Below are 27,734 nucleotides of genomic sequence, written 5' to 3'. Positions count from 1 at the left end.
TGTGGATGAGATCTTGAAGCCACGGTGTCTGTTTTTTCCTTTAATTTCCCCCCCACCCCCAATCTGACAGTGGCAATAAATCATTTGTGTTCAATTTACTGAAGTTTTCCTAATGTGGGTGTCAATTAGTGCGAGAGTGCTACTGTGGCCACAGCTTTACAGGCTGCAAACTGGGCTGCCGCAGGCAGCACAATGCATTAGCGCACGATGAGCTGTCATAGAGGATTATTTCAGCCACGCCAGTCAGCGAAGGGGGTGGGCGCCTGCTCTGCTGCACTAAACCGAGGAAAAAGAGTGGGCGGGAGACAGTGAAAGGGAGAGAAACGCGTAGAGGAAAGAAGGGAAAGAGGAGAAAGTGTCCATTACGCTGGGTGGATTTTTCCAGAGCACCGATGTTGGAACACTCTTCTGAGCTGGCCCTGGTGCAGAGTTTGTATGCCAACAGCATGCGCTGTCCCCCCTCTGCGACCGGGATCTCTGTCAGGAATGAGGACCTGCCTATGAGGTACGTTGGGGTTGGCCCCTCATTGAAACCTGGGCTAGCCTTTGTGGAGCAGCCCGTATTTGGACTGCTTCTTTGTCTGGGCTGAATATTTTCATAGGATGTATTGTTTCCAGTTGAGGCGTTCTCTTGTGTTGTGGGAAGGGTGTGGGATTTTTTTTTTTTTTTTTTTGAGGATTCAACAAACCATGTATATGAAATCTAATGAATTTGGCCATGCATGTCACTCCTATCTTCCAGACAAAAATGATTCAATCAGAAGGTTGTGGGATTAGTTTTAGATTTTATCTGAAAAGGAAAATCAATCAAAAAATCAATTTCATTTTATTACCTTCCTCTTCGTTTCAAAGTTCCACAAGGACTCTGGTACTTGCATGCACTATAAATAAAGAAAAATAGATGAATGTGATGCAGGTGTTTGTCTCTTAAATGAAAAAGTTAAAACCTGTGTGATTAGATATCTACTGAACCATCCCAGACCTCACTGTACTCACCCAATACCCAAAAATAAAATATATCAATTATCCTTGAAAGAACACAAAGGAACATATAGATCCATTTGGATTAATGTGGTTGAAAAGGGCCCTGATGAGGCAGCACATCTTGACCCAGTGGATTTCCTCTGGAAAGAGTAAGATGAAGTTATCTCTCTCCATTTTGAGAGCGCTTTAGTTGGTCGCCATTCTGCAAATCATTGTGTGAAAGGCAGCGCTGAGAAGAAGAAGGCCTCTGAGTTCGAGTTAACGTCTTCAAAAAAAAGCCAAAGTGACCCATTTTAGTTTTAAAGCCGGCCTATTTTTACCCTGCCAGTTTGTCACGAAGGGGGCAACATTGTAAAAGCTGGATGAGGAGGAGGTGGAGGAGGATGATGATGATGATGATGATAGGTGAGTGGGACCTCTACATAAGGGGAAAAAATGGATGTAAACAACAAAGCATGGTACGTGTTGAGGATTAGGATAGGATTACAGTAGTAATAATCTGAGATTAAGAATAGAAGGCTAGCATTAGAAGGTGCTGGCAACGAGGCATCAGGCTCTGGAATCCAGCCCAAAAAAACAGTTCTTCGAAAAGAGAACATGCGTAACCTGGTGCCATCGCATACTGTAGATTAGTAATATATTATTATATAAAAATATATATGTACAAATATATATTATTAATATATTACTAAAGATAAAAACAGGAGCTGCTTTTTACAAGAATCCTGATTCTTTCGTAACAAATCCATTGAATAAAATCCCCAGAGACCTAATTGAGTAGAAGGAAATATGTGGATGCTGCGGATGGGATGGCATTAATATATTGTTTCTCCATTTGAATGAATCCTGATTCTCCAGAGAGGTTAGAACTGTCTTTTTATAGCAACCCCTTATTGGTACTATGTGCTACATAGTGAGCCTGTATGCATGTTACAAAATAGGTCGCACATCACATCATGCATACAGACCTCTTTTAGGCACTGTTTAATCGAGCGAGCTCTGCGCTCGTACCGAGTTGCCTTGAAATTGCTATGGATACAGGGATTAAATTGGATTTCATAAATGGGGGATGTTTTCTAACGCTCCCTATGAATAATATTTTTGGATTGTGCAGCTGCTGTAGCAATGCTGAAAGGTTGGATAATTAGGCTGCCCCCCCCCGCCCCCCACAGTGTAGAGGCCTCGCCCTGCAAGTCCAAAACAACAAAAGAAGATAAGCTTCCCCTCCCCCCAGGGAAAGAACAGCCCAGCACAAAAGGGGGAAAATGACCTATGACCCTGGGGGACAGCAGAAAAAATGCATTTCAACAATCTCACTTTCAATTGGGAGAGATTTATAGTCATATATGCAGTTTAAGGAAATAAACAGCCTGGAAATAGTCCAAATGAACAAACGCACAAGAATGAAATACGTTGAAAAATGAACATACTAGTTCTTTTTTTGACAATAATCACCTCGTTTGTGTGTTTACGTGAAACGTGTTAAATGCCCCTGGATCGCCAGTAAATGAGGACAGGCACTGAATCCTGTGATGTGCAGTTCCTTTCTGAAAAAACCGCTGCAGAATACCAGGCTTTATGAGAACATAACAGGGATGCCACAGCGGATAAACCGTCCTACAACTACAAATAGGTCACTGAACTCTCTATGGAGGAGCAGCAGCAGCAGCAGCATGGCTTCGGACTTTTTGTTTAAAAAAGAAGAAAAAAAAAGAAAAAAGGCCACGCCTCTGCTCTGCTGCTGCAGCTCGCTGTGACAGCGGCTCACCGGAATTTATTTCAGTCGGTGGACGGCAGAGAAATTAGAAGGACGGAATAAGGCGGATACCGGTTCCCTTTCTCTCCCCCCCCCTCATGCAGTTTTGAAGAAGACGCCCCCCCCCTCACACACACGCATACACACACATACCCGCTTCCCTCCCTGCACCTGTTCGTCTTCGTCTTGTTGCCGTCTCGCAGGAGTTGATCCTCTTGCGGAGTGAGCGGACGTCGCTTCTCATTGTTAGATAGACGTTGTTATGAGCATGACTTCGGCGTTCAACCTGGATTACCACCCTCTAGCCGAAAGTCGGTTAATGACTTCCAGCGACGCAATGTAAGTAATCGAAGCATCGACTCGCGTTGTATTCCAGCCTATGTGCGTTTTATTTATTTATTTGTTTGTTGTTGAAAAAGCCAACACAGTTCCGCGGGAGTTGGCGGTTAGCAACCGCTAGCTTAACTGCCAACTGGCATGCTAACGTTGCTAATCATACGACCGGTGACGGTGCGCTCACGTGAAGTTGGAAGTAGTTTGTCTAACTACGACAACCGCGGAAGCAATCTCAACAGAAGTCGCCAGAGTACACTTGATTCGACTCACGGCCGCAGTACACAAGTGTTTGGGCTAACATCGCAGCACCCAAACTAAACGCAGTTTTGCTAGCTGCGTGTCGGATAACAGGCGCGCTACAATAGTCCACTGACATGTGCTTCCGGAGACCACACGTTTCGGTATCAGTCGGGGGATAACTGCATATATTGGCTTTTAACAACAACGGTACGGAGTGTAAGTCCGTTGTACTTGTACAAACAACGCGCCATGTCTTGGGTTGGTTTAGCTAACCTAACGTTAGTTGATCAAGTTAACGTTGACGCGTTATCGGCCGTGACGGTAGGTGTAAAAACATGCAACCAAAAACGGGTTTAAAGGGAAGGGCGTTGGGTAGAGTTACGGTGTTAAAGTTGGTCTAAAGTTAGCTATCGTCGACTAACGGCAATGCGTTTTTTTGTCGACGTGAGGTGTATTTGGCCGTAGCGTAAACCCGCCGGAGTGGAGCTTGTTTGTAGGCAGAACACGGGCTATTAGCTCGGCTTGCTTGGCGCACTCCCAGTCCCTCCCTGCCTCAATGCTAGCCGTCGAGCTAACGTCGTTAGCTGCAGCCCCCAGCCCCCGTCCATGTTGTAAGTAAAGTGCTTACTTAACGGCGGACAGCACGTGGTTAGATATATTATTGAGCCATTAATGGGAATCTTGTGACAGGGCATGTACACAAGGGAGGGGGGGGGGGGTGCTTTCGCTAAGCACAGAGGTCCACAGTGTAGCCCCCGTCCTCTCGACATAACGCCAGCTAACCATAATCCAGTTTGACAAAACACATTTCCAAAAAACACCGCATGCTTTTGCAACGCGGTTTTAAAATGTAAGGCACTTTTAGGAGCGCTCTTTTTAGTCGGGCCGTGGTCCTTTTTATTTCTTGCTCTTGAGGAAGTATCATGATGAAACCGTTTTCTTTGAAACAATAGTTCCTCAAACTATCGAGCCCCGTTTGAGAAGTTCGATCATTATCGGCGTGGTGTATCTACGAATCGCTGCAGTCACGTGTGTCTATTTTGTTCTGCTGTAACGATAGCAAAACCGGCCTATTAACAGAAATACCGTTTTTGTAATATTTCTCTGAAAAATGCTAAACAATAAATGATAAAAAAAAATCAGATCTAAGGATCTGCTATATTCTACCCGTAAGGACATTTTTACTGTTTTGTAATGTTATCCCATTAATCAATAAAGCAAATATTTGGCCCATTACTATGTAGTGCCCTACCATCCATTGATTTACCCAAATTGAGGAGGAGAGTTTCGCAATTTCATGGGTGCATTTTATATAATGGGTATTATTTAGCTTTTTAGAGTATAGGACCATCACAGGATATCCTTTTGAATACTAGACATTGTGTTGATTGATATGTGGTTCCAGATGTATTTGATTGATTTATCCCCCTGATTGTTGACAGCGAGAGTGACTCCGAGGGCTTAAGTGTGATCCTTTGGCAGCCACTGCGTTCTCCGTGTCAGTAAGCGCCACAGTGATCCCCTTTGTCGTGGTCAGGAAGCTGTTGATCGGTGCAAAGTGAAGGATCTTGGCACTTGGTGGAGGGGGGCGGGGGGTTCCCCGGGCCAGCTGTTCTGCTCGCCACTGGGGGGGGGGGGGGGGGTGGCAGCAGTGGGGCGAGAGTGCCATGGGGCAGATGTTGAAGGCTGAGAGCAGGAGTGCTCTGGTGTAGTCTGTCACCTGTTTCTCTGCTAACATGGCTGGCTTTCCCAGAGCTACATGTAGAGCCTTGGAACGCTCCCAGTCACGTACCCTATGTGGGGCGGCGTCATTGAAGGTTGAGCAAATTCTTCTGGAAGCTTTGCAAACAACAGATATTGTGGGATACGGTTACATAAGACCAGATGCAACCATCATGTCTGTCAAATTGTCACTGCGGTGCGTTTGTTTGGTTATGGACAAAGTCTACATTAGAGGCATGTGAAGTCGGCAAAATAAGCTATTGGGCGTAAGTGGAAGACTCTAAAATAAAATTAGCTTAATATTTTCAATATTTTACATGAGTATGGACTAAAAGTCAGTGTCTGCTTTCTACATGAAATCAAATGGGGGAAAAAACGTTTCTTGAGCAAAATAGTTGGAGCAGTAATGAATTGGTTTGAAGGAATGCAAAAATAGAGATCAATGGCTCTCTGGAGCAGAAATTGGTAATCAGCAACCATATAGTATAAATGGCCACCATTTTATGTCACATTGAGAGTCAGTGAGACAACAAAAACTGTTGTGGGTATAAAAAAAAGTGTGGGTAGTCTCATTTTACTCAGCTTGCAGAACTTGGGAGTGCTATATATATATATATATATATATGAGCGCGCATGTTTTGTAGGGATTTTCAAACACACATAATATTGTCCATCTTTGTAAGCATGAACTGAAAGTCTTGTGTTAAAGATTCTGTTGCCATCACGGGTTTGCATAATGGATGACTGAGTGAACAGTTAGTACATTCTCTCAAATGGATCACGTGCTATTGTTGCATGCAGTAGGCTGTTTGGCTCTTCATTTTAGATGCATTGTTAAGGTTTCTGCGGCAGGTTTCTGGAAACAGGAGAATTTATGCTCCATCTGTCGACAACAACGGCGGTTTGAGCAGAGTTAGTTTGGAATCTGACTCTGTCTTGATTCACACAAGCTATGCTTTAAACAACGTCATCCATAACCGCCAGGGACGCTCTGTGTGATTACGAAGCTAATGGGGCGGGCTTTGTCATCAGACGCTGGTCGCCTGTTAACATACGGCCCATTCAGACGCTGATTGAACATGTCTATCTTCATCAGGGAAATTCAACATTGAAATCAGGCCACATTGAGCGTAATTGGAGTTAATGCCAGGAGAAAAATATCTTAATAACTTCGCATTAGAACCGCAACGTGCTGATTAGGGTCAACCGCTCGGTACGGAACTCAAATAAAACGCATTCCTACAGTTTCTCCTTAATGGCCTTGAGCAACATCCGCCTGTGGTCATCACTTGTTCTTTCAAACCTAATACACGAGTCTGACTGTTGTTTCCGGGGTCCTACAGCCAATGTTATGTAAATCCTGTGGCCCCTTTTAAGCTACAACTCTGTCTGGAGGATATTTTCAACGTGTAAGCCAGATGAGAGCGTGTTCATGTTTTGCGTGACAGCTGTCAAAGATATCACCACGGCATTAGGCATTCTGTCTCGTTGAATCAGCTTATAAGGCCACTGGTTTCCTCTAAGAAAAAGCCACTTAAGATTTTTTTTAAGGGTATTACTAGCAAACGGCTGTTTCATGCAACAGATTTTTTTCTTTTCTCAGGAGCACTACGTATGTCTGTGTGATCTGACTTATTTTTTTCTGCATACCCGCAATAAAGCATGACCGCCGTGTACTACCGGTTGCAAAAACAGCCTACGGCAAAGGGTTTTCAGTGTAACCTTCAAACAGGGAGATACTTGGCAATGTGAAACACTGCCCCAACCAGTCAGGTCGACACCATATTTTAGTTAAAGCAGCATTATGACTCTATATATCAAGTGCCAAATTCTGTTTTAAGATGTAAATACAATTCTATAGAGTTCTTTCTTTTCCTTTTCAGTAAATGCAAGAAATTGCTTCCAATCAGCAGGGGTGACGAAACAAAATCACGTGCCGTGTTGCTGCTGGGAACCCTGATGGTTTAGGGACACAAGGTGCTGAGCTTTCAAAGTCTTGTTCATTACCAAACGAATTGGCTGGCTTTCTATTATGGGCACAGCAAAGGTGTCGCTGGCATACTTGCGCGGTCAGAGCTCACCAACAGGCCAGGCACATGGTCGAGATAAATCACCTGTTTTTATGGGTGGTGCAGCAGTAAGCATGCGACTGGAGGACTCGTCAGCTGCTGGAGGGCATCTCGAGGCTCGTTGAGCTGCCATACCGCCGGGCTGTTTATGGTAGCTGGGCACGAGGCTCATCCTGCCCCGTCTGGGAGCACCCTGCTGGGCGGTGTAGGGTGCAGAGCTCACCAGTAAGTGACACAACCACCTTGTATTTTTGAGTGGGTACTGGTGTTAATGATGTGTGCCAATAGTCAGCTCTGCTGGTGTGTGTTTAGTGGTGAATGATGAGCATTGAGGGGGACAAAGTTTCTTATGTTGTTACAGTGGACAAGCAGATGGCAGTCTTTGCCTTCAATTTCACCAGCACAGTCAAATGATTTGCAAAACACCAAAAGTGAAATGTAGTCAGTTTTTTGTGAGGAAATGTTATCTGTTTTAAAGGTAAAAGTATCTTTTGAGAGCAACACAAATAGCTTAAATCTACAAGAATCTCTTGGTACATTTGGGCTACTAAAGTAATGTACTTGAGCACCATTTCGGATTTGTATTTTATTTCAGTATTTCAATTATGCAACCATTTACTGATTTTCCACTACATCTCAGAGGGTGTTATTGGGGTTCACTAAATTCATTTGACAATATTTACTAATTAGGCTTCCTAGCACATTCAGATTCTTTATTCAATTGATGAATCAACTAATAAACTATGGCGGGTTTTTAAGTTTCGTATATTCTAATTGTTCAGTATGTAAAGTAGTAAGAATTAGATCCCCTTCAATAATTCTAATCCAATGATATCATTTGAAATGGGCTTTTCTGCAAAATGAGTGCTTTCAGTTTTGGTCTTTTAAGAAAAATATTTGGATGCTATTGTATGTGTAAATCTACTTATGCAACATTTTAAATGCAGGGCTTTTACTAATGTATTTCACTCTGCTCTTAAATAATTTAATCACAAAAAATGAGGTAGATGTAGAAAAACAAGAGAAATTGAGCAAAGTAATGACTAAAGCCTCAAACTTATTCCATGTCTAATATTGGACCATCAGATAAATTTCCTCAGGCTTTGAGATACAACGGCAGTCCCGAGATTTCTGGTTTCAGCCCAGTGCCAAAGAAGTGAATGATGTAATGCTTAAACTTTTTGATTAGTGTCGTTACTGAAACAAAATTCTTTGCTACTCGGACATAAGTGCACTCATTGTGAACCATCATTGAAAGTGACTAAACACTGTCGGAAGTGTTGTTAAGCGTGTCATGGTAGCTTTTGTATTGGCGGAATGCCACTGCTGTATTGACCTAACATTATGCAGCCTTAGCGGCTTTACGCTTCTTCTACTGATAGATACTACCTAATGTCAGCAGGTGTCACTTGAAACTGATACGCTACTTGAAGACACTGATCCTTGCAGACAGCTGTTCCCTTCTGGTAGCTAAGCTAGCAGATAATTGCTAGTCCTTTTTTAAAGTAATGGTTCAACACCAGTTTGCTCACCAATTCACGATTCTACATTTTTTTTTCTTCCTGAGATTAAGACCTGATGATGGAGGAATCATGGATTTAAATTTCTTGACTAACATAAATGCATGAAATATACATACTAATTATCCTTTATCCTTTTTGTTTTGCGTAGAAAGCTCTAAGAATGTATATTTCTCAACTGAGCTGAAGAGACCATGCACAGCTGCTGGGTTGGGGGGGGGGTTGATGGATGTTAAGGAGACCCTGTCAAAGGGAGTGGATTCCTGTGCCTTCGTGTTTTTCTAACGCAGTGACACAATTCCAGTTTTTCAAGTGAGGTTTGCCGTTTCTCCAGCGATGTATCAGCGAAGGGCCCCCCAGCAAAATGGCGTCCGAGTGCAACTGGAAAAGCGGGATAAATGGTGTCAACCACCAGCGACGTGGCCTTTGCAGACGTAGCCTTCGACGTGTTCCTAAGCGTCCCTCTGACTCGGGCCATTGTGCTGCAGGGGAACGGTGAATAGTGTTCCCCAGCATGGGCGAACAATATGTGATTGTTCCCCTGCTGTGGGGAAGAAGCTGTAGGTTACTCTCTGTACCATCGCCAAAGCGCCTGAGGAGGAGATGCAGCGCAAAATCTCTGCCTGCTAACCCGCGATTCTTGTAGGTTTAGAGCTCTGCAGTGCTGTTTTCCCTTCGCTGTCGGAGGTAGTGGGAGGGGGGGCACTCGCCCGTTTTTTGTGGAGAGAGGTTGTTTAACTGGAGTGTTTTTCTACGGTTTCTTTTATTTTTTTTATACAAATATATTGACGTCTCCGGAGGGAGGGGAAAAAAGGAACCATTCATACGAAGGTGTGGAGTTGGATATCAGAAGAAGAGCCCAAGTGTGATTTGTCAGCATGTCATTTAGGTCCCTCAAGGAGTTTGGGGTTTCTGCGGAACGACTGGGCTCAATTTGTAAGAGATGGATGGCTCGTGTCCAAAGGTCTGTGTGTGATATTGCTTTTACATTAGTAAAGTATCTTTTTTTTTTCCTTTTCCCAACAATATTGTTTAAAGGCATGTACTTGTGGCCCTTCTTGATCATCTGTGGGATTACATCGGGTATTGGGAGGGATACTTTGTACTTAACATGATTCCTCTGCCTCGACACCGGGGCCCGATGTGGCTCCGGTCTCATTCCTGGTTTCCAACACCTGTCAGGAAACGTTTGTGCCCTTGATCTTTGAGTTTGTGTGAGTGGGCCAACAGTGTAATGTACTCGTAGATACTCTGTGTATTGATTCACTGTCCCCAAGGCTTGCCTCAAAGGAAAAGGGCACAATTTAGTACTTCCCTCATCCTAGTTATTGTTCTATTACACACAGATTAAGTGGTATGTTGTTGACTTAGCAATTCAGCATTCTTTCACCTTCCATGACAGGATACAAAATATTGTTTCAACATCTACTTTCGTGTACATGTGTTAAATGATCACAATTGGAATGATTCGTTCATCTATAAACCATCAGACTCCATGATAGTTTTATGGAATTTTAAAGTTACGATCAACACATTAAGGGTAGTTATAAAACCCCCAAAGATATCAATTCTTGATTATCTAGTATATCACAATTGATCCTGATGTTCGATTTTTGGTTTCAGTCTTCAGACACCATGACAAAGCCCAATCAGCTATTTGGGAGTTTTGAGAAAGTCATTTGTTTAAACTGATATTGTTCATTATGCTCTGATCTGAAATAAATGGATGTCAAACTGCCTCTGTGAACAATAATGTTGATTTGATTGAGCTAGATCAGGAGAGCGCTACATTGTAAGCCTTACTGACCAAATTGTTATCAGTGTGCATTTCTATAACGTGCAACACCAACAATTCAATTAAATCGACCTTTTCTCTTTCTCAGCAACGGCAACGGCAGCAAGATGAACGGGTCGCTGGAGCAATTGGACCAGCCGGACCCCGACTCCATCAAGATGTTCGTGGGCCAGATCCCGCGGGCCTGGTCAGAAACGGAACTCAAAGAGCTTTTTGAGCCCTTCGGCGCCGTGCACCAGATCAACATCCTCCGTGATCGCACCCAGAATCCCCCTCAGAGCAAAGGTACGCTCGGCCACTAAATCATCTGTGATTCTTTGTGGCGATCCCACAAAGCCTTTTTTATGAAACCAATATTATATATTTATTTGTATAGACACGTTTTTATAATGGCTAACCCTAGCCAACTACCTAGTGTATTAGAAATGTATTAGACCCCTTGAGACGTATTATCTAATTTTCAAAGGGCTCCCAAACCAACAATTACAAAGTTAATGGAAACTGGAAAGTACAAGACGCAATTACATAACTCAACAGTGACGGTACAATTTTAGATTAGACACAATCAAATGAACAATTGTCGCATACAGTGTACATCTGCTGATGTGAAACGTTGAGGGGACGGAGATTAGTTTTAGAGACCATCTGGTTATCTTTTCTCGCTGTCATGTATGAAAACACCTATCATTGTTATAATTGACGTAAACGGCAAACGTGGTTTTTGCTAGTAGCCATAACTGTCAGATTTAATGAGTGAGCGCAGGTAGACGGAGGGATACGCCATCTAATCACTTCACGCGTGAAGGGAAAGGCTCATTACAGTCCTCACAATTGTTTTTTATTAATAGTTTTTGTCAGCATTTAATTTATTGAATGCATTTGGGATGTAATGAGTGTCAGCCAATATAGCAAAAGCTCCTCAAATGATTGCCTACACTGGCTTTAAAAATACTATTCATTATAATTGATAATCCTTTATTATGTACATAGTCTCACACTTCAGCTTCTGAATAACTTTGGTTTGTCACTTCCCATATTGGAGAGAATGGTGGAGTTTTTTTATATGGGGCCATTGTGCTCTACTGGTTTTCGCCTGTTTTTAAGTGGTCAAACGCTGTTATTGCATTGTCATCGATCATCAGATGTCAGCACAATCCCCTTCGGCAGTATTGCTTGTCTGAACACGCAGTGCAGCTGTGTTTGTGCTTGCAAATAAGAGGATTCAACAGTCTTTTGTTTCAGCGTTAAAAACATCGCATTTTTCTTCACTGTCCGGAATGATAGTAAAAGTAGTTTTTCATTTATTTACTTCGTCTTGCTGCCTTAAAAACAGCATTGGAGGAAGTGTTACTCATCTGAGGTTTTCCATTAAGAAATCTATCGATGCACTCACCTTTAGAAATGGGGCTTGAGCTGAGCGATATGGTTTAGGTTCCAATTAGACGAGACGGCGAGCGGAAGCCTGACGTCTGGGGAACGCTACAAAGTGCCACTGGAAGTGCTCCGTCTTCTGTAACTAACTGCAGGTGAATAAATTAAGCGACAGTTTCCCCGACGTCCTGGGTTTACAACATCAAGCAAATTTCAATTCCCTTGATGGTTGGGTGACTCCCTAAAGGGGCTTATCCACTCTGGTTTTAATGGGGTAGGAGTCATTTTAGACGCTGGACGGAGTAATTAAAAAATAATAATAATAAATTGGGGTGACCAGTGGTTTTGTCGTGTTGGCCCATCAAGCCTGCCCCAGCTCTCCTGGGCAATAAAGGACACTGGCCAACCATCCCCTGTCGTTTTTGTGGCAGTGCCGGCATTATTCAACTCCTCTGCGTTGCTGTTCCACAGATTGAGTCTGTAAAATGGTTGGTTGGTGGAGCCGGTCTGAGTGCTGCCTGGATGTTCAGCTGAGGAAATCTGTGACATTACCCATTTAGTGCAGCCTCTCCTCATATTTCACCTCCACCTTCTTTCAGTGAGTGAAAGGCATACTGACGGCAGCGCAGTTACTTGGAGAGGGACATCTTGTGCCTTTCTGGAGCTTAAACTCCTTCCCCCCCCCTGCATTAATTCAAACGTCAGTTGTTCAGCGGTAAACTATAACATGACGACTTTGTCCGCAAATAAGTCGTATCATGTTCCTAATCTTCATGGAACTGGCTCAAGGAAAACCCCTAAATTTATATAGCTTTTAAGTCTCCGGGGGTTTCTTTACTTTACTGTGGCTATTAGATTCAAAACAGCCTTTTATGTCTCGCGGCACTAATGGAACACACCATGTGATCAGGACAGCACTTGGTTCACATGATGTTTTTTAACATCTAATGGGACCAGTGTGTTCAACTGTTTCGCAGAAGAAGCTCCAGGACGCTTATTATTCTGCTCGTGGAAAGAAATAAAGCCAAAAAACGGTGTCCAGTTCGTTGGGAGGCTGAGGAGTTCAAAGGCCCCCTTTCTTTTCTTTCTAGCAGCGCCCTTCCCTGTTGTATGTGGAGTGTCAGCTGTGATGGCCTATTGACATGTTAATGCGATGTTAATGTATTCTAATAGATAATCTAGCCTGATCACAGCGCCCTTTGGCTCACTCGGCCTGTGTGAGGGGAATATGTTGCGGCGGCACGCCCATCTTTTTTGCTGCCGTTCTCCTTTCCCCGTAGTCCTACTCGTAGTAGGGGAAGTGTGGGGGTTGGTTTATCAAAGCACGACGGCCTGATGATATCTGGCTCGTTTTTATTTGCATTGCAAATAATACGCTCTTCACCCCTTCCTGTGCCACCAGGCTTGCTCTTGTTTGCGGGAATTGCTGTAATCCCACTTCCATTTTGTTTGTTTTTTCTACTTTTTCCCAGATCCATCCAAAGAGCCATCATATTTGCGTGTTATTTAGGTCGTGTCTACTGCAGGTCATGAAAGAATCATCCGATAACTATCACACCTCTCTGGATGGTTTATTTAGCTCCAGTAAATTGGAGGTAGGGCTAAGCAGCAGAGAAAGGGAGAGCTCAGTCGGTTGTGAGAGAGAGAAGAGAGCAGCTCGATGCATATTAGAGTTCAACAGCCCTCCCCGCGGCCTGGGAGCTCCAGTAACGGCATAATACACACTATGTAGGTCAGAGACGCTGCAGTGCTCCACTTCCCCAGCCCAGTGAAACTGACAGGCTGGAACGCCACTGGCGGTCTGCTGGGACGGAAGGATGAGAGGCTTTTTTTTTTTTTTTCCACCCCCGCTCTTCTTTTCTTCGTCCCCCTCCCCCATCTCCTCTCTCCTCCCGTCGTTCCTCTTCCACGCGCTCACTCCTGCTCCCCCTTGTCTCTTTGTGCCGTTTTCATGCCTCCTGTATGCAAGTTTGTGTGCGATGGGATCCTTATGTAATGTGGCACTCTGATGCGCCTGTACTCTGCCCTGGCATGTCCGGGCTTTGTTGACTGAGCATCAGCGCCTCCTGACAGCTATCTCGCCTCGTGGTCATCTCTATGGCCATGTCACACAACAGCCTTCAACTATCCCATTACTCCGGTGTCCTCGCTGCGAGCGCCCACATGGGCTGTGAGCCCCGTCTAACTGTGGCGCTAAGAATATCCCGTCACGTTTCTAACATGTGATACACCGAGAACGTACACTCATCCGTTTAGCTTCTTGGTCTGCTGCAGTAGTGGGATTACATTAATTGTCTTTTTAATGCTGTTTCTGTCTTCTTACCCCCCCCCCCCCTCCCACACACTTTGTTTGTCCCCGTTTCTCTCTCCGCAGGATGCTGTTTTGTTACTTTTTATACAAGAAAAGCCGCACTGGAGGCCCAGAATGCACTGCACAACATAAAGACTTTAAGTGGGGTGAGTAGGCACAGTGTGGGCTGCTTTTAGCTGCCCGACCCCCTCCACACCGCTGATGCAGGCTGCGAGCCGTATGCTGCCCAATAACGAGCTCTCGGCTCACTGAACGCCCGTCTGGCCTGAAAAATATCCTGGTCCTGCATCTTAACACACTGAATTGATAAACCAGTTGACCAGTACGTTCAAACGCAAATACTACATATGCAGGTATCTGGTAACGTGTGCTTGACCGGGCAGCAGGTTACTCACTGAGGCGCAGGACCCAATCACTACAAAGTGGGACAAATTATTAATGCTTGTCTGCATGAATCATTGATGCACAGCTACATTAGTATTTCCCAAAGTTCGATGCGTGAAAGGAGTCGTGTTGAAGTATTTTTAACAACGGGTCCGGGGGAGAAGGAGCGCAGTTTCTTAATTCATTGCGTGATTTATCTATAGATTAAAGCCCAGTCACCTGAAATAACTGTAGCTGCTTGTTAAAGCTAAAATAAATCTGCCCGGCCTAAACGCCATTTTAAACAACTCCCTTCCCGTCAATTAAATCTGTAACAAACCACTCCAGTCGTCGATTAAATCAATAGCACAGTCTATCTGGAACTGTCTGTGATGTTGCAAGGTAAATATTGAACTGGGTTGATAAATGAGTGTGCAGGCTTCTCTTCACCGGATCAATCACACTGACATTTCAAATAAAGTGTAGACTTGCTGCTGAGGGTGACTGATTTGGGTTTGTGTGACAGTGGAAAAGCTTGTTTCTGTTCCCGGTTTCTCTCCCTCTCGCTGGTCAGTGACGCCAGTTTGTACCCATACTGAGCGGGCCATCTGTCTGCTTATCTTTAGCGCCTGTCAAAAACAAACCCACCACTTTTCATAAGTACGACCTGCTCAGGCATCTTGCAGAGATTAATTTCTTCCCTTTCACTTCACACAGGTAAAATAGGCTAAAAATATTTCCCTTGAAGTTCTGTGAGGCGCCTTTATTCTCAACTGGGATGAGATGACAGATGGAAAGATTCTACTCCTCAGATTTACCAGACCTTGTTGTTTAGAATTGTGCGATTAGAATTCATATTGATTACAAGAAAAATACTAAAAAGCTAAATCTGACTGTAGATGACACCACTACAGACATTGCTTGCATGGCGACCATCTCAGTAAAATGTTTATGATGACGACAAGAGACGAATCTAAAAGTCTAAAACGAGATACTGGAGAATTCTATCCCCGCCATCGGCTTACAGACCGCCTGAATCTAGCAGCTGGGAGGGATGATGGTGTTTTGAGTCAGAACACAACGGGGAGATGAACGCGTCAAGATGCAGCAGATGAGTGTCAAAATGTGAGGCTCTTGTATTAACTATTTGTCCTTATTAACTCCCAGATGCATCATCCTATCCAGATGAAACCCGCTGACAGCGAGAAAACAAGTGGTAGGTGGACTCGTGTGAAATGTACGACTGAACATTTTCAGAAAACATGAAGTTTGAATATTTATTCAAAAAAATAAAAACATCGGTTCAAACTATTTACATAACTATTTTTGCTCATTATAACCGTAACAGTGTCGGAACCAGCCGCGGGCCACGCAGCACTCCGACACAACGCAGCGCGCCACTTCGACTCGAATTTTGGTCGGTTTCTATTTATTCCTGTCGTTTAAATCAAGTTATGGACGAGAAATGGCTGATATGTGAGATTGGAAAGAGGAGTCACCTATAAGATCCCAACTCATTTCTCTTAGAAATAACCTAAATACGTCTCCTGCTCAATGTTGGCTATATTGTATTCCCCTCATTTTGAGTAACTATCACAATATACAAAAAAAAGTCCAAATGTGGGAAGATGACGAGAGCCCCCTCTTTTAAGTGGTACCGTCTCCAGTCTGATTTCATAGGCACGTGTTGTCATGGCGGAACGTCGCTTCGTCTGTGGCCCAAGTTCTCTGCCATCAAGTTGTTGATGAATAATTCCTCGTAGAGCTTGACCTACCCGTTCATTCCATTTTTAATTAACAATAGTGACGGTCCGTGACGCCCGTCGTGCGGCGCATTAAGGCAGACAGCCGCATATTTTAATAAATCTATATAGTATTTGTTGACAGCCCTTGTGAAATGGTGGGCGGGCGGGCATCAGCCATAGCGGGTTACAGAGATGTCTGTTGAGGAATAATATTTTTAGAATCAGCCGAGACAAATAGAATATCAGATTTTAAAAGCAGGCGGGGGCTGGACTGTGACTCTGTTTAACACCGAAACGAAGGCCAGAGGGGGACTTAGTGCGGCAAATGTGCAGCAATACACCTCTTCTATATAGTGTCAGGGGTTTGGAGGATTAAGGGCTTTAAAAGGCACCTGGGGGAGAAGAGTAGCGCAGGTACAGAGGACCTGGAGGAGAGCACAAATGGATGATACAGTCATCGGTCTCGAGAAGTAGACGCTGAGGAAAACAAGGCTGCATGTTGCAGAGATTTGTACAAGAGGCTGGCACCTCAAGTGAGACGCAGGAAATGTGGCAGCATGACAAGGACAGGGCTTGAAAAAGAAGTGAAAGATTTAATGCCTGATTTGACTGCAGCTGTCACAGCTTCATAATTGTTTGTCTGAATAGCTTCTCTCTTTTCATCCTTCCACAGCGGTAGAAGACAGAAAACTCTTCATCGGCATGATTTCAAAGAAATACGGCGAGAACGAGATCAGAATGATGTTCTTGTCTTTCGGACAGATGGAAGAGTGCAGAATTCTCCGGGGACCAGATGGTCAGAGCAGAGGTAGGTGTGCTTTCATATTCTCATCAAGTATTTATTCAGGCCCGTCCCGTCTTCTTTATTTAAACCCCCTCTACCCCGAAAATCAAGTGCTATTCACTTCCAATGCTGCCCGTTCCATGCTCATCGCCTATCCTGCCGCCATCGCTGCACTCAGCCTCCGCATCTCAAAGCGAAAGGGCCACTGCACTCGCTGTCCGGCACAATGGCCCGTCGCCTAGGCAACCGCTGGCTGCTGGTGTTCGTGGGCTCAGCTGGCGCTCGGCTCGGCTCAGCTCCTCTCCTACCGCCTCCTTCATCACACTCCACAAAAGGCTGGAATTAGCTTGTTTTCGCATCTCCTACATAGCTCTCGCCCGCACAAATCCTCCAATAGCGAGCGGCACGAGGCCCTCGCGTCGACGTAGGCGATAAAACCCTCCCAGCACAGACGTTTTTAGTGAATTTATTTTCCCCGTAATTTAACGCAGTGTAACCACCGATTTAAAATGGATACCCAAATGCGCAGGTTTTACACGTAATCGGAACAAATCCTTTCAGGATGCATTTATTTGTGCCTTTCATGTGTTTATAATCACGTCAACTGTTTCACCATGACACCCCGAAGTAGAGCTTCTTTGGGTGGCAATTTAATCCGTCGATCACTATGCTCATGTGACACGTGTTACTGTTCTCCTTGTTGTGTTCTTTCTCCGTGTGCTAACCAGTGAGGGTGGTTCTGTGTGCTTGGGAGTTGCCATTCTCTGTACTGTAATGTGTTTTTTTGGGGTTCATAACGAGTTGTCCAAACCTTTTTGTCTTGTTTTGTTTCTTCTTGTCCCTCCCAACCCTCCCCCCCCCCCTCTCCTATTGTTTCCCCCCCCCCCCCCTCCCTACAGGCTGTGCGTTTGTCACATTTTCTACCAGGGCAATGGCACAGAATGCAATCAAAACCATGCATCACTCTCAGACTATGGAGGTACTGTACCCCTTAGCACCTATTTCTCATCCCTCCCCCATACCCCCCCCCATACATTCTGCTGCCCCCATGTGTTGGAAATATGGAAGAACCTGTCATCACAGAGCATGAGTCATTTCCAAAACTACTCTTGCTAATTACAAAATGACATGTCGCCTGCAAAATAATTGAATAGAACAAGCCCCTCACATAACTGCTGAATCCAGATCCAACTGGAAGAAAAACAAGAAATGCTGTCATCTCTAATTTTGTGCTCATCTAAATGCCTCATTTATTGCTCCTGATCATATTTAATATCTAGACATCCCTAGATCATCCCATCATAAATCTTTATTTTGGACAACAGGGAAAAGACCTCACACATGAAATATAGGTTAACAAATAGTTTAAGCAGCTATTCCTATTAGATTTCTTCAAAAACTAGGTCCGTGTAATCATGTACCCAATGGTCTCTTAATGGAAGTGGAGCAGCAGTAATTTGACAACTAGCAGGTCATAGGCTCCCCAGTGAAGCAGCAGAATAAAAAAAGTCTAATTAGAAGTCCAACCAAACTTAACACTACCAGATTTAAACTGCCACCTATTTCCCCGCATATCATAACCTCCCCAATTCTCAGCTGCCATGGGAGGTGCTGCTGGTGCAGAAGCCAATTTTGCCCGTCCAGCCTGGTCCCCGTCTGGCTCTGGACTCCCAGAATACTTTAGCACCGCATGCCTCGTGTCCATGCGTCTGACTAAACTGTACGAGACTGTCTGTCTGTGAGACTGTATGTATTGTAAAGCATTTTCCTTGGTATTTTCTGCCCACATATCCTCGTTTGAATGTCTGTTGTTCTTGTTGTTTTTTATTAAGTGTTGTCCCTCCCATCTGGTCGCTGCTTGTCTGTGGACTGAATTTAGCTCCTCGGAGTGCTAAAAAGTTTGATTGTGTGCGCCGTTGTCCTGTGCTCCTTTTTTGGAATATGGCCTGCCTCAGCAATGCATGGCAGATGTCCTCTTTGTGTTGGCTTCAATATGAATGCAACATGTGAGGCGTAGATGATTACACCCCCCCACCCCTTTTTGAGAAATTCCCTGCAACGCTCTTGCATTGACGGATAAACTCTGTATTCTTCAATGCGCTCCTGAATTGATGTAACAACTCTGACCTCCTCGCTGCTTCAGGGCTGTTCCTCACCTCTGGTGGTGAAGTTTGCCGACACGCAGCGAGATAAGGAGCAGAGGCGCCTGCAGCAGCAGCTGGTACAGCAGATTCAGCAGCTTAATAGCGCCTCCACCTGGGGAAACCTGGCCGGCCTGGGCACCCTCTCGCCGCAGTACCTGGCGGTAAGTGCTGTTCTCCCGGGGCACTACAATTACTTGTATATTACACTTTGTGTGATTCCAAAAGGTATTGATGCTTTAGCCATATGTTTACCAAATGGACCCTGTTGACTGTACAAGTGTAGAACATAACTATTACTAGATAATAATTTGATGGGTGGGTTTGGTGGTGTGCACTGAATGAGTTTAATGTCCAAGCAGACCACAAATCCTACCCCTTTTTTCTTTTTTCAAAACTGAAAATGTGATTTCTCAGGGATACGTCGGGAGTTGTATTGTCAGCTGACTGTTGAGCGGGGAATGGCATAGATGGCAATGCAGCGGCCATCTTGTCCACAAGCGAACCTTTGCAGAAACTTGTACCAAGTTATCAAAAGGATATCTTTATCATAGGGCTACTAATAATAAACGTGTGCATTAAATTGATTATCTTTACCTCTAATTAGAATATCTAGTTTCTGTGTTTGTTCAGAAATATAACGTGCACATAGGTTGTAGCAGAACCCACCCTGATTTGTATGTGGCTTGGATTTACAAAGTCGGATTGCAATCAGATTTGTAATATGGTCCAACTGAAACTGTTGTTTTAAATCCCATCTGGATTTGATCCAGAAGTATAAATTAGGCCATAAACCCCTGAACTGTCTAAGTAAGCCATGCAACACGTAGCCCCCATGTTTACTGTATAATGGCAACACTTTAACTGACAATGTTGATAATTGATTAATCAAAACATGCTATTTTGACTGTCCTATATTTTATTTATTTTTTTTCTTTACGCTCAACAGTTGCTCCAGCAGGCCACATCTACCAGTAACCAAGGCAGTTTCAATAATATTCAGAGGCTAGGAGGTGAGTTCCCCCCCGCTCTTCTTAAGTCATCTTCTATAAATGAGGAAGCAAATCCAACAAACAGTGAAACCAGAATAAACGACATGCATGGATCGTTTTGGTGCAGTAATGTCAAAGTGACCAAATGCTATGTAATGAAAGATTCATTTCTGACGGTTGGATGGTAACTTGACCGGCAAAGTCAATAGCACAGAGAATGCTTTCAATACTGCGCTCATGCATACAGGCAGCGTTCAATGAAGGTGGAATAAGAGGAACGTGTTATTTAGCTGATGACACTTTCCCAAAAAGTCAGGATCCCGACTTTCGGATGGAATCCGGATGGGTTTGTTCCCTCAGGAGACTTTTCTCAAAGATGAGAGCTATAGTAGACCTTTTTGAAAGACGCTTAATAATGACCACTGTGTCTTCGTTCTCGCAGCAGGTGTGAACCCCCTTCAGCTTCAGAACTTGGCCACATTAGCTGCTGCTGCGGCCGCAGCCCAGAGTTCTGGCAGCCCGACCTCTACCAGCGCTATGTCTGCAAACAGTGCAGCCCTGGGAGCCCTGGCCGGCCCAAGTAATTAAACACATTAACATGAGCTGTAGTATGTGCATGCACTACGTATACAATATTAAGCTCCATGTGTGAGTCAAACCCTGTCCTCGTGGTCATTTTATGCATATTTGCTAAATTCCCCCATGCAGTGTCATTACACGTGGCATTTAAATTTGAGTATAAGTGAAAATCCCTCATGAATCTAAAAATATGAACATAAATGTTGTTCACAGTTAGCCCTCCTGCTGCTGTGACGGTATCGACCAACTGCTCTGCAAACCTATTTGCCTAATGGCCCTCAGCCATTCCTCATTTATTTAATGGGCTTTAATCAGCCACGTATAACATTTTAGGAGCCCCCATTTCCCTTTTTAATCCAACCTTAACCCTAAATATACATTGTCTCCATCTGTTTTAATTCTTTTACATGCTGCTGCAGTAATGACCTTTGTTAAGGACAGATTTTTAACTGCCCCCTCGATGATGTGGCCTCTCATTACTGAAACAATTTGTGGCAGCGATCCAAAACTTTTAGAATGACTCGAGTTGTTTTGAACACGAGGTAGTCACCCGTACATCATTTTTGTTTTTTTCACTGTCTCCCCACAGTGGGTTCATCAGCGGCCAGCGCCGGAGCTGCCATGAACACCCTGGCGTCCCTGGGCACCCTGCAGGGTCTCACCGGGACTTCTATGGGCCTCAACCTCAACGCTCTCACCAACAGTGTCGGTGGTAAAGATGCCCTCTTTTAATAGCTTGAACGAAGATGGATGTGCCAACCAAATGAATGGCCCTGCTGCATTAAGACAGAATTCCCACTAGAGATCAGAAAGAAAAGCTGAAAAGCTCACTGCTTTTGTGCGTTGACATAAACGATAGTCACATGGATAATGATTTTAGATCTGTTATTTATCTTTGAGTATATTAGACATCTTGATATAAAGCAATCCAATATAACACCACCACTTACAACTTCTGTAATGAAATCTTAGTTGAACTAACACCTCTTGGCCATTATATGCTTGATACGGGTGGAATATGTTGCACATTTAGTGTAGTTCATTTTTTCAATACAACGGTACATGATGAAGTCAGCAGACAAACAAAAGGCTTATTGTAAATGTGGTTTTCTGCCCCCTGGTGGCCAACCCTCTAGATTCTTCAATTCAGAAAGTTTTCCAAATGTGTTGGCTGACTTCGTCCGGTTCATTTGATTCCGTTTGACAGGTATGGGGTCCATGAATGGGGGCCTGGGAGCCTCCATGGCCAACGGGTCAGCGGCCAGCTCCATGGACGCTCTGACCCAGGCCTACTCAGGGATGCAGCAGTACGCCGCCTCCGCCCTGCCCTCCCTCTACGGCCAGTCCCTCCTGCAGCAGAGCATTGCTGGGGGTCAGAAGGAAGGTGAGCATCATCGCTTTCGCGTCAGGCTGGTGTCTTGTCGTCGTCATAGTAACAGGGTTTTTCATCTAGTTTAACTTGCCGGTTAACGAGCTGCATCTGTCTGCGTCGTAACACCCATCTAAGGTGAGTGTGTGTGATTTTGTTTTTTTTACCAAATGGAGTAGGGCCAGAGGGCGCCAATCTGTTCATCTACCACCTGCCCCAGGAGTTTGGAGACCAGGATCTTCTGCAGATGTTTATGCCTTTTGGAAATGTGGTCTCTGCCAAAGTCTTCATTGACAAACAGACCAATCTGAGCAAGTGCTTTGGTAAGTGTGTTGGCCCCACTAGTCTCTGAATCCCGCTTCATTATCATTTATGCACCTGCTAATGTGTGGTTGAGATAATATGTTGACATATTTCAGTGAAGCTCAACCAGCACTTTTTAAACTCGTATGTAACGTGTCTTTGGTCCTCAGGGTTCGTCAGCTATGACAATCCTGTGTCAGCGCAAGCTGCTATCCAGGCCATGAACGGCTTCCAGATCGGCATGAAGAGGCTGAAGGTTCAGCTGAAGCGCTCCAAGAACGACAGCAAACCCTACTGATCCTAGCCCCGGGGCCTCCCCCCCCGCCCCCTCCCCAGCTCCAATGCTAACACTGCTAGGGTAAGTTCACCCTCCAGCCAAGGTCACCACAGCAGAGACTCGGTGGGGCAGGGGGCAAGGAGCCCACCGCAGGAGGGAGACTTTCTCTATTCCTGTATGAAAAGAAACATGTTTGCAATGATCTTTCCTCATTTTACTGTATTTCATTCCTGCGGTTTTATCATGTAATTTGAGTCGGCTTAAATATTTTAATGTATATGATTATTTATGACTATCACTGGAGTCAGTGTTTGCTGGAGGTATTTTGTGTCACTGTAATTAGTGGAGAGCATCGGCTGTGTTGCCATGCCATTTCATTGCCTTCAGATCAAGCTAGACCGGTTGACTAAGGGTCAGTAGTCGCTTTGAGGGGCTGAAGCCGGGCCTCGCAGACCCACGAGCACAAACCTTCAACCCCCGACACCCCCCCCCCCCCACACCCCCCGTTTGGCTTCTTACGTGTAGTCTGTCTCCTTCCTTTTTGTCATTCTTACTGTGAAAGCCTCCTGCACTCCAAAAAAAGGTTGAGCTAGGCTACCTCTCTTTGCTCTATTAACAACCTCTTCCAGTCATTCCATCCATCCTCCAAGTCCCCCACCAGTGGGCCCGACTCTAGATGGATCTCTTTGGGTGCCACGTATACAGTTTGTGCATGTTGGAGTCCCCGCCATACGTCCTGGTCACTTCCCTAAATCTGTGTATCGTTTTTGTGTGTCGGGAGAGGGCGGGCGGGGGGGGGGGGGCTGTTGTTTACCCCGCTGTCCTTACTACATGTGGTGATTGGCATTGTTTTGGTTGGTTTTTGTGCCTCATGGCTAAACGATTCTTGTGCTGTGGCCCTAACTTTCTCTCCTTTGTCTTCTATCTCTCTCTCTCTCTCTCTCTCTCTCTCTCGCTCTTCCTTTTGTGTTTTTGTTCCTTTTTTAGAACAAATCTCCATGCCTGTTTGCTCATCATTAGCCTAGCATGTCTTCATGATGTTGAAAGCCAAGCCAAACCCCTGGCCTCATCATCCCACCATTGTCTGTGATGTCTCTAAGCTCGCCTGACCAATACCTGGCCACCCACTGACCCTTGACCTTTGCTCAACCTGATTTTTCTGCATGTATATTCATTTTGTTTTGTATAGAAATGTGACAGGGGGGAGAGAGGTCAAGCAAATCAATGTGAAAAGTTACCTGCGTTGAATTCATTTAAGAGACCTTTTTTTGCGAATGTTTTAAAAACCTGTGGGATTTTTTAATTTAGCTTTGTTTTTTCTTTTTACCTCTCTCAGTAAAGTTCACTTGAAAGTTGAATACAGGGATTGGCACACAGCTGTGCTATTTGGTGCCATTAGCAATATGTTGGCTTCTTAAAAAAAGCTACAGACCACTTTCCAACACTTTTGAAAGTTAAACCCCTCTCAGTGCTCTGTAATGATCTCTACATTTTGCGGGCAGTGTAAAGATTTACACAAAGGCTATTAAAAAAAACAAACCTTTCTTTGATTTAAAAAAATATTCAGTGTATTTACCTTTTTTTTGAACTATTGATGGCACAATAAAAGGTACATTTGCTCTGTTTAGAGAAATGGCTACCTACATGAGTCAACTTTTTTAGAACTGATTCACAAATAGACAATCTGTGGTTTAAATGCACACTTAGATTACCTATATTTTATACCATTGAATCTATAGAAGTTTAACTAACAGAACCCAGGCAAAACTTTGGGGTTTTTGTAGATTATGTTGTAATGTCATCTGTGTTGGGGTGGGGGGAGGGTCTTCAGTGTATTACATTTTTAAAGAGGACTAAAATCAGTTTGATCGACATGACAGTTTGAGGTCATTTCTAGTTAATTAAAAACACAAAAAAAATTAAAAATAAAAAAAATCCTCTACATTAATTGTAATATCAACTTCTGGGGAAAAAGAACTTTTTTTTCTTCTAAAGGGTCACATTATGTAGACTTTATTATTTTTCCTGCGTTAAACAAAAAATTAGTGTTCAACTTCCACGGTACGTCTTGTTGACTTTCTGTGAATTTGTCATTAATTGAATTAATGGATGTTTCACTTTGGTTTAGTCTGGATGCCTCATGTTGAAAGATGATGATTTACAATGTCTGTTAACCATACAGATGCCAGACAATGTCTCTGTTAAAATTTGTTGTCAAAGTGCCCATGTGTCAAACTTTCTTTTTTTTTTAATTCACACATTCTTTTCCTGTAATATAAAAAAAAAACTAGTTTTCTTTACACGCACGCACACAACGCAACACAAAACACTTTTTCTGTGGTTGCAAATTTGGGAGCCCCTGAAGTTAGAGATCACATGGCCACAACACACAACCTGTAGGTCTCCACACACTTTGTAGACACACTCACACACTCTTGCTTTTCTATTTTAGTTGGGTCTTTTAAGCACGATGACAGTACAAAGTCCACCACAACTAGTGTTGGTTTACAAATACATTCCATTTTTCAGCACTAAAGTTTACACTTCTTTTTTTACCAGGGTGGTATTTTGTCTGTTGTACTACTAGTTGTTGAGACAACCCTGGTAAAAATAACAACCACTTCATCCCCAAAGAAGGGTTCCCTTAAACTGCGTACCTGATGGCGTTAAGAGTTGTCCACTCAGGGGCTTTTTGTGTGTGAAACTAGACTCTCATACAGGAACTACAACACAAAATGGACAATTTCACCATTTGACTCCCACCACCCCCCTTACCTCCCCCAATGCCCTGTTTTTATCTTTCTTTTCTCAAAATACATGAATATTCCAAAAAATATATATAAAGAGGTACCAAATTTAAATCAGTGCTCGAGGAAAGTGTTGTCGTTTTGTAAGGAAATGTCAAGCACAATTGTGGGAGCGAATCACTTTTGCAGGATGTTGAGTGTGATATAATCCCCCAAATTTACAAGGTACCACTGACTTCACTTTTTAATATGGGCATGTGCTTTTTACAGTGTTTTTTCTATCCAAATGCAATACAATATTCAAAGTGCCATATATACGTCTAGAAACTGCCTACACATCCTTATCAGGCCTTGGTTTAGAGATTGCTGCAGTTCGCCTTTTTTTGTCTATTTATGCCCGTGTCATGAAAGCTCTTGTCACCTGCTCATGTTTCCCCGACCCCCCCCCCCCCCCCTTTCCCCACTCTGAGTTATTAGTAAATGTGTGTTGTGATGTACTGGAGTTGGTTAAAAGAACCTGTAGATAAACAATAAACGTCCCTATACATTTGAAGGTAAACCTCTTTTATTAGTGAGTGTGCTGTAACACTTTGCTATCCAAACAATTTGTGACCAGACGCGTCGGAAATCCTTTCTTTTTTTTTTAAATAAAGTTAAAAGCGAGTTTAAAACTTGAGTTGAAACCAAGACGACTTTCTTGCCTTTGGTGACGAGGTCGTTTTAAATGAGGAGAACTGTGTCAGACACTGAAATGGTTGCAGCTGTGTAGTCGGTGTGCCGTGTATGGTGAAGTGTTACTGTGAATGAAATTAAAAAGGAAAAAAAAAAAGAAGCACAATGTCCGGTCCACGGCGTTCCTGAGCGGAACTTGTCTCACTTCAGGGGCTTCCATCACCAATCCCGTTCAAGCTCTAACAATCACTTTCTTCTTTTTGTTGTGTTCATATTCTGAAGTGCTTTTTTTTTGTTTTTTTGACAAGTGTGGTAACTTCTATAGATATTGTCTTGATCCAAATGAAAAGAGGAAAAAAAAAATCTTTTCCTTTTATTTTCTTGTCTGATCGGTAGGACTTAATTCACGTTCCACCAATAATTTAATAGATGTTTTATCTTGTCTCGAAGAAAGCCAAAGTGAGTGCATCTTGATGTGAGCTGTATTAGACATACAGTAGTTTTTTTTTTCTTTTTTTTTTCTGTTCACTCACTATAATTTTTTTTTTTGAACCTGGGTGGGATGTGAAAATAGAAGGAAAAAAAAATACATACACAGGCTTTCCAATTTCTACAACTGGTTGTTCATATGTATTTTGTACCAGTGAAGCTTTTTATATTGGAAATTAAAGAAAAAAAGTCTATATTGGAAAAAAAAAAAATTGTCTGGCCTCTCTATGTGGCCTCGCCTTGACCAGATCTAGAGTTTGGCCTCTTGGTGGTGTCAAGCAATTTTTTTTTTGTTTTTTGTTTATTTCTCTCAAAACAAATATGCCTGATTTTGATTTGACTTGGATCTATACGTATTCCTCACTTCGTTAATCAGCTTCAGTTTCTGAGGGCGGGAGGGGGAGGGGGGGTTGGGATCCTCTAAATCGTGGTAAGTTTCATGTTAGTATTTGTGCTGTCCACATAGTTTAATGGTCACCAGGATTTTGACAACTTGTGTGGTTAATTGTCTTAGTTGAAGAGTTAACTATGTGTTTAGTTTGAGCCTTGCTTTTTACCTGTGTAGAGTTTTCTGTTTTTTCCCCCATAGCGGAGTACATAGCCGAAAGACTCCGTTCTTTTTTTGGTCAATGTTTGTTCATGTGTGGTGTGTTTCTTTGCCTCTGTCTCCAAATTAAACCATTTCCCCTAATATGGACTGTGTGTCTTTGTGTGTTGTGCTTGTGCAGTGTTGTAAAGACATTTTACAAACCACCCCTCCCTCCCCCAGTGTGTCATGTCTCGCTAACTCGTTCCTCTTTGTTGTGCTTCTCTTGCCTTTTTTCTCAGGTGATTATTTGGGATATTAATTCTAAAGCTTTTTTTTTGTTGCAGCTATTTTGGGTCGCTTGTGCGTCTAAAGCTGCAGTCTAAGGTCTTTGTTTGAGAACAAACAGCCTGTCAATGTAGAGTAGAGTTAATGGTAAATTTAGAACAACCTAAGGTGAAATGATTACTGGATGAGTTGAGAATAAAACCAAGTTATGATTATTGAAATCTAAAGTTGGCGACCATTTACATTATGATTTCAAGGGTTCAGGTTGTGAGTGTTTGAAGCTATTCTCAGTCTCCCATCCGATGGAAGAAAATATTTTTTTGGGATGTGTTTTATAATCTGAATCAATGTTTTT

At 43.5% G+C, this 27,734-nt stretch overlaps 1 protein-coding gene across 9 annotated transcripts; it reads left to right on the top strand.

Moving 5' to 3' along the window:
- The first annotated feature begins 232 nt into the window (after positions 1-232).
- celf2 (cugbp, Elav-like family member 2) lies at positions 233-27,256 on the top strand. Of its 9 annotated transcripts, XR_005114276.2 has the most exons (15): positions 236-505; positions 10,511-10,707; positions 14,168-14,250; positions 15,635-15,683; positions 15,816-15,884; positions 16,886-17,020; positions 17,896-17,975; positions 19,140-19,301; positions 20,087-20,150; positions 20,572-20,709; positions 21,298-21,420; positions 21,916-22,092; positions 22,254-22,400; positions 22,551-22,738; positions 23,645-27,256. XR_005114276.2 is itself a non-coding variant. In XM_037451703.2 (14 exons), the coding sequence occupies exons 1-14, from the start codon at positions 393-395 to the stop codon at positions 22,676-22,678; spliced, it is 1,662 nt and encodes a 553-aa protein (XP_037307600.1). In that variant the 5' UTR covers positions 233-392; the 3' UTR covers positions 22,679-27,256. The 9 variants fall into 9 exon arrangements, 8 of the variants coding, with proteins under 8 accessions (XP_037307600.1, XP_037307599.1, XP_037307604.1 ...); XM_037451703.2 differs by having other exon boundaries at positions 233-505; positions 22,257-22,400; positions 22,551-27,256; XM_037451702.2 differs by having other exon boundaries at positions 22,551-27,256.
- The last annotated feature ends 478 nt before the right edge of the window (positions 27,257-27,734 follow it).

This window comes from Pungitius pungitius, chromosome 6 (genome assembly GCF_949316345.1).
Source record: "Pungitius pungitius chromosome 6, fPunPun2.1, whole genome shotgun sequence".
In the NCBI taxonomy this organism is placed as follows: Eukaryota; Metazoa; Chordata; class Actinopteri; order Perciformes; family Gasterosteidae; genus Pungitius; species Pungitius pungitius.
This window is presented reverse-complemented; position numbering and strand designations above follow the sequence as displayed.

Coding starts and splice junctions, on each gene's coding strand:
- celf2 (XM_037451702.2), top strand. CDS start 393: ATGTTGGAACACTCTTCTGAGCTGGCCCTGGTGCAGAGTTTGTATGCC. Junction 14,251..15,634: donor ACATAAAGACTTTAAGTGGG/GTGAGTAGGCAC, acceptor ATTAACTCCCAG/ATGCATCATCCTATCCAGAT. Junction 20,710..21,297: donor GGGAGCCCTGGCCGGCCCAA/GTAATTAAACAC, acceptor GTCTCCCCACAG/TGGGTTCATCAGCGGCCAGC.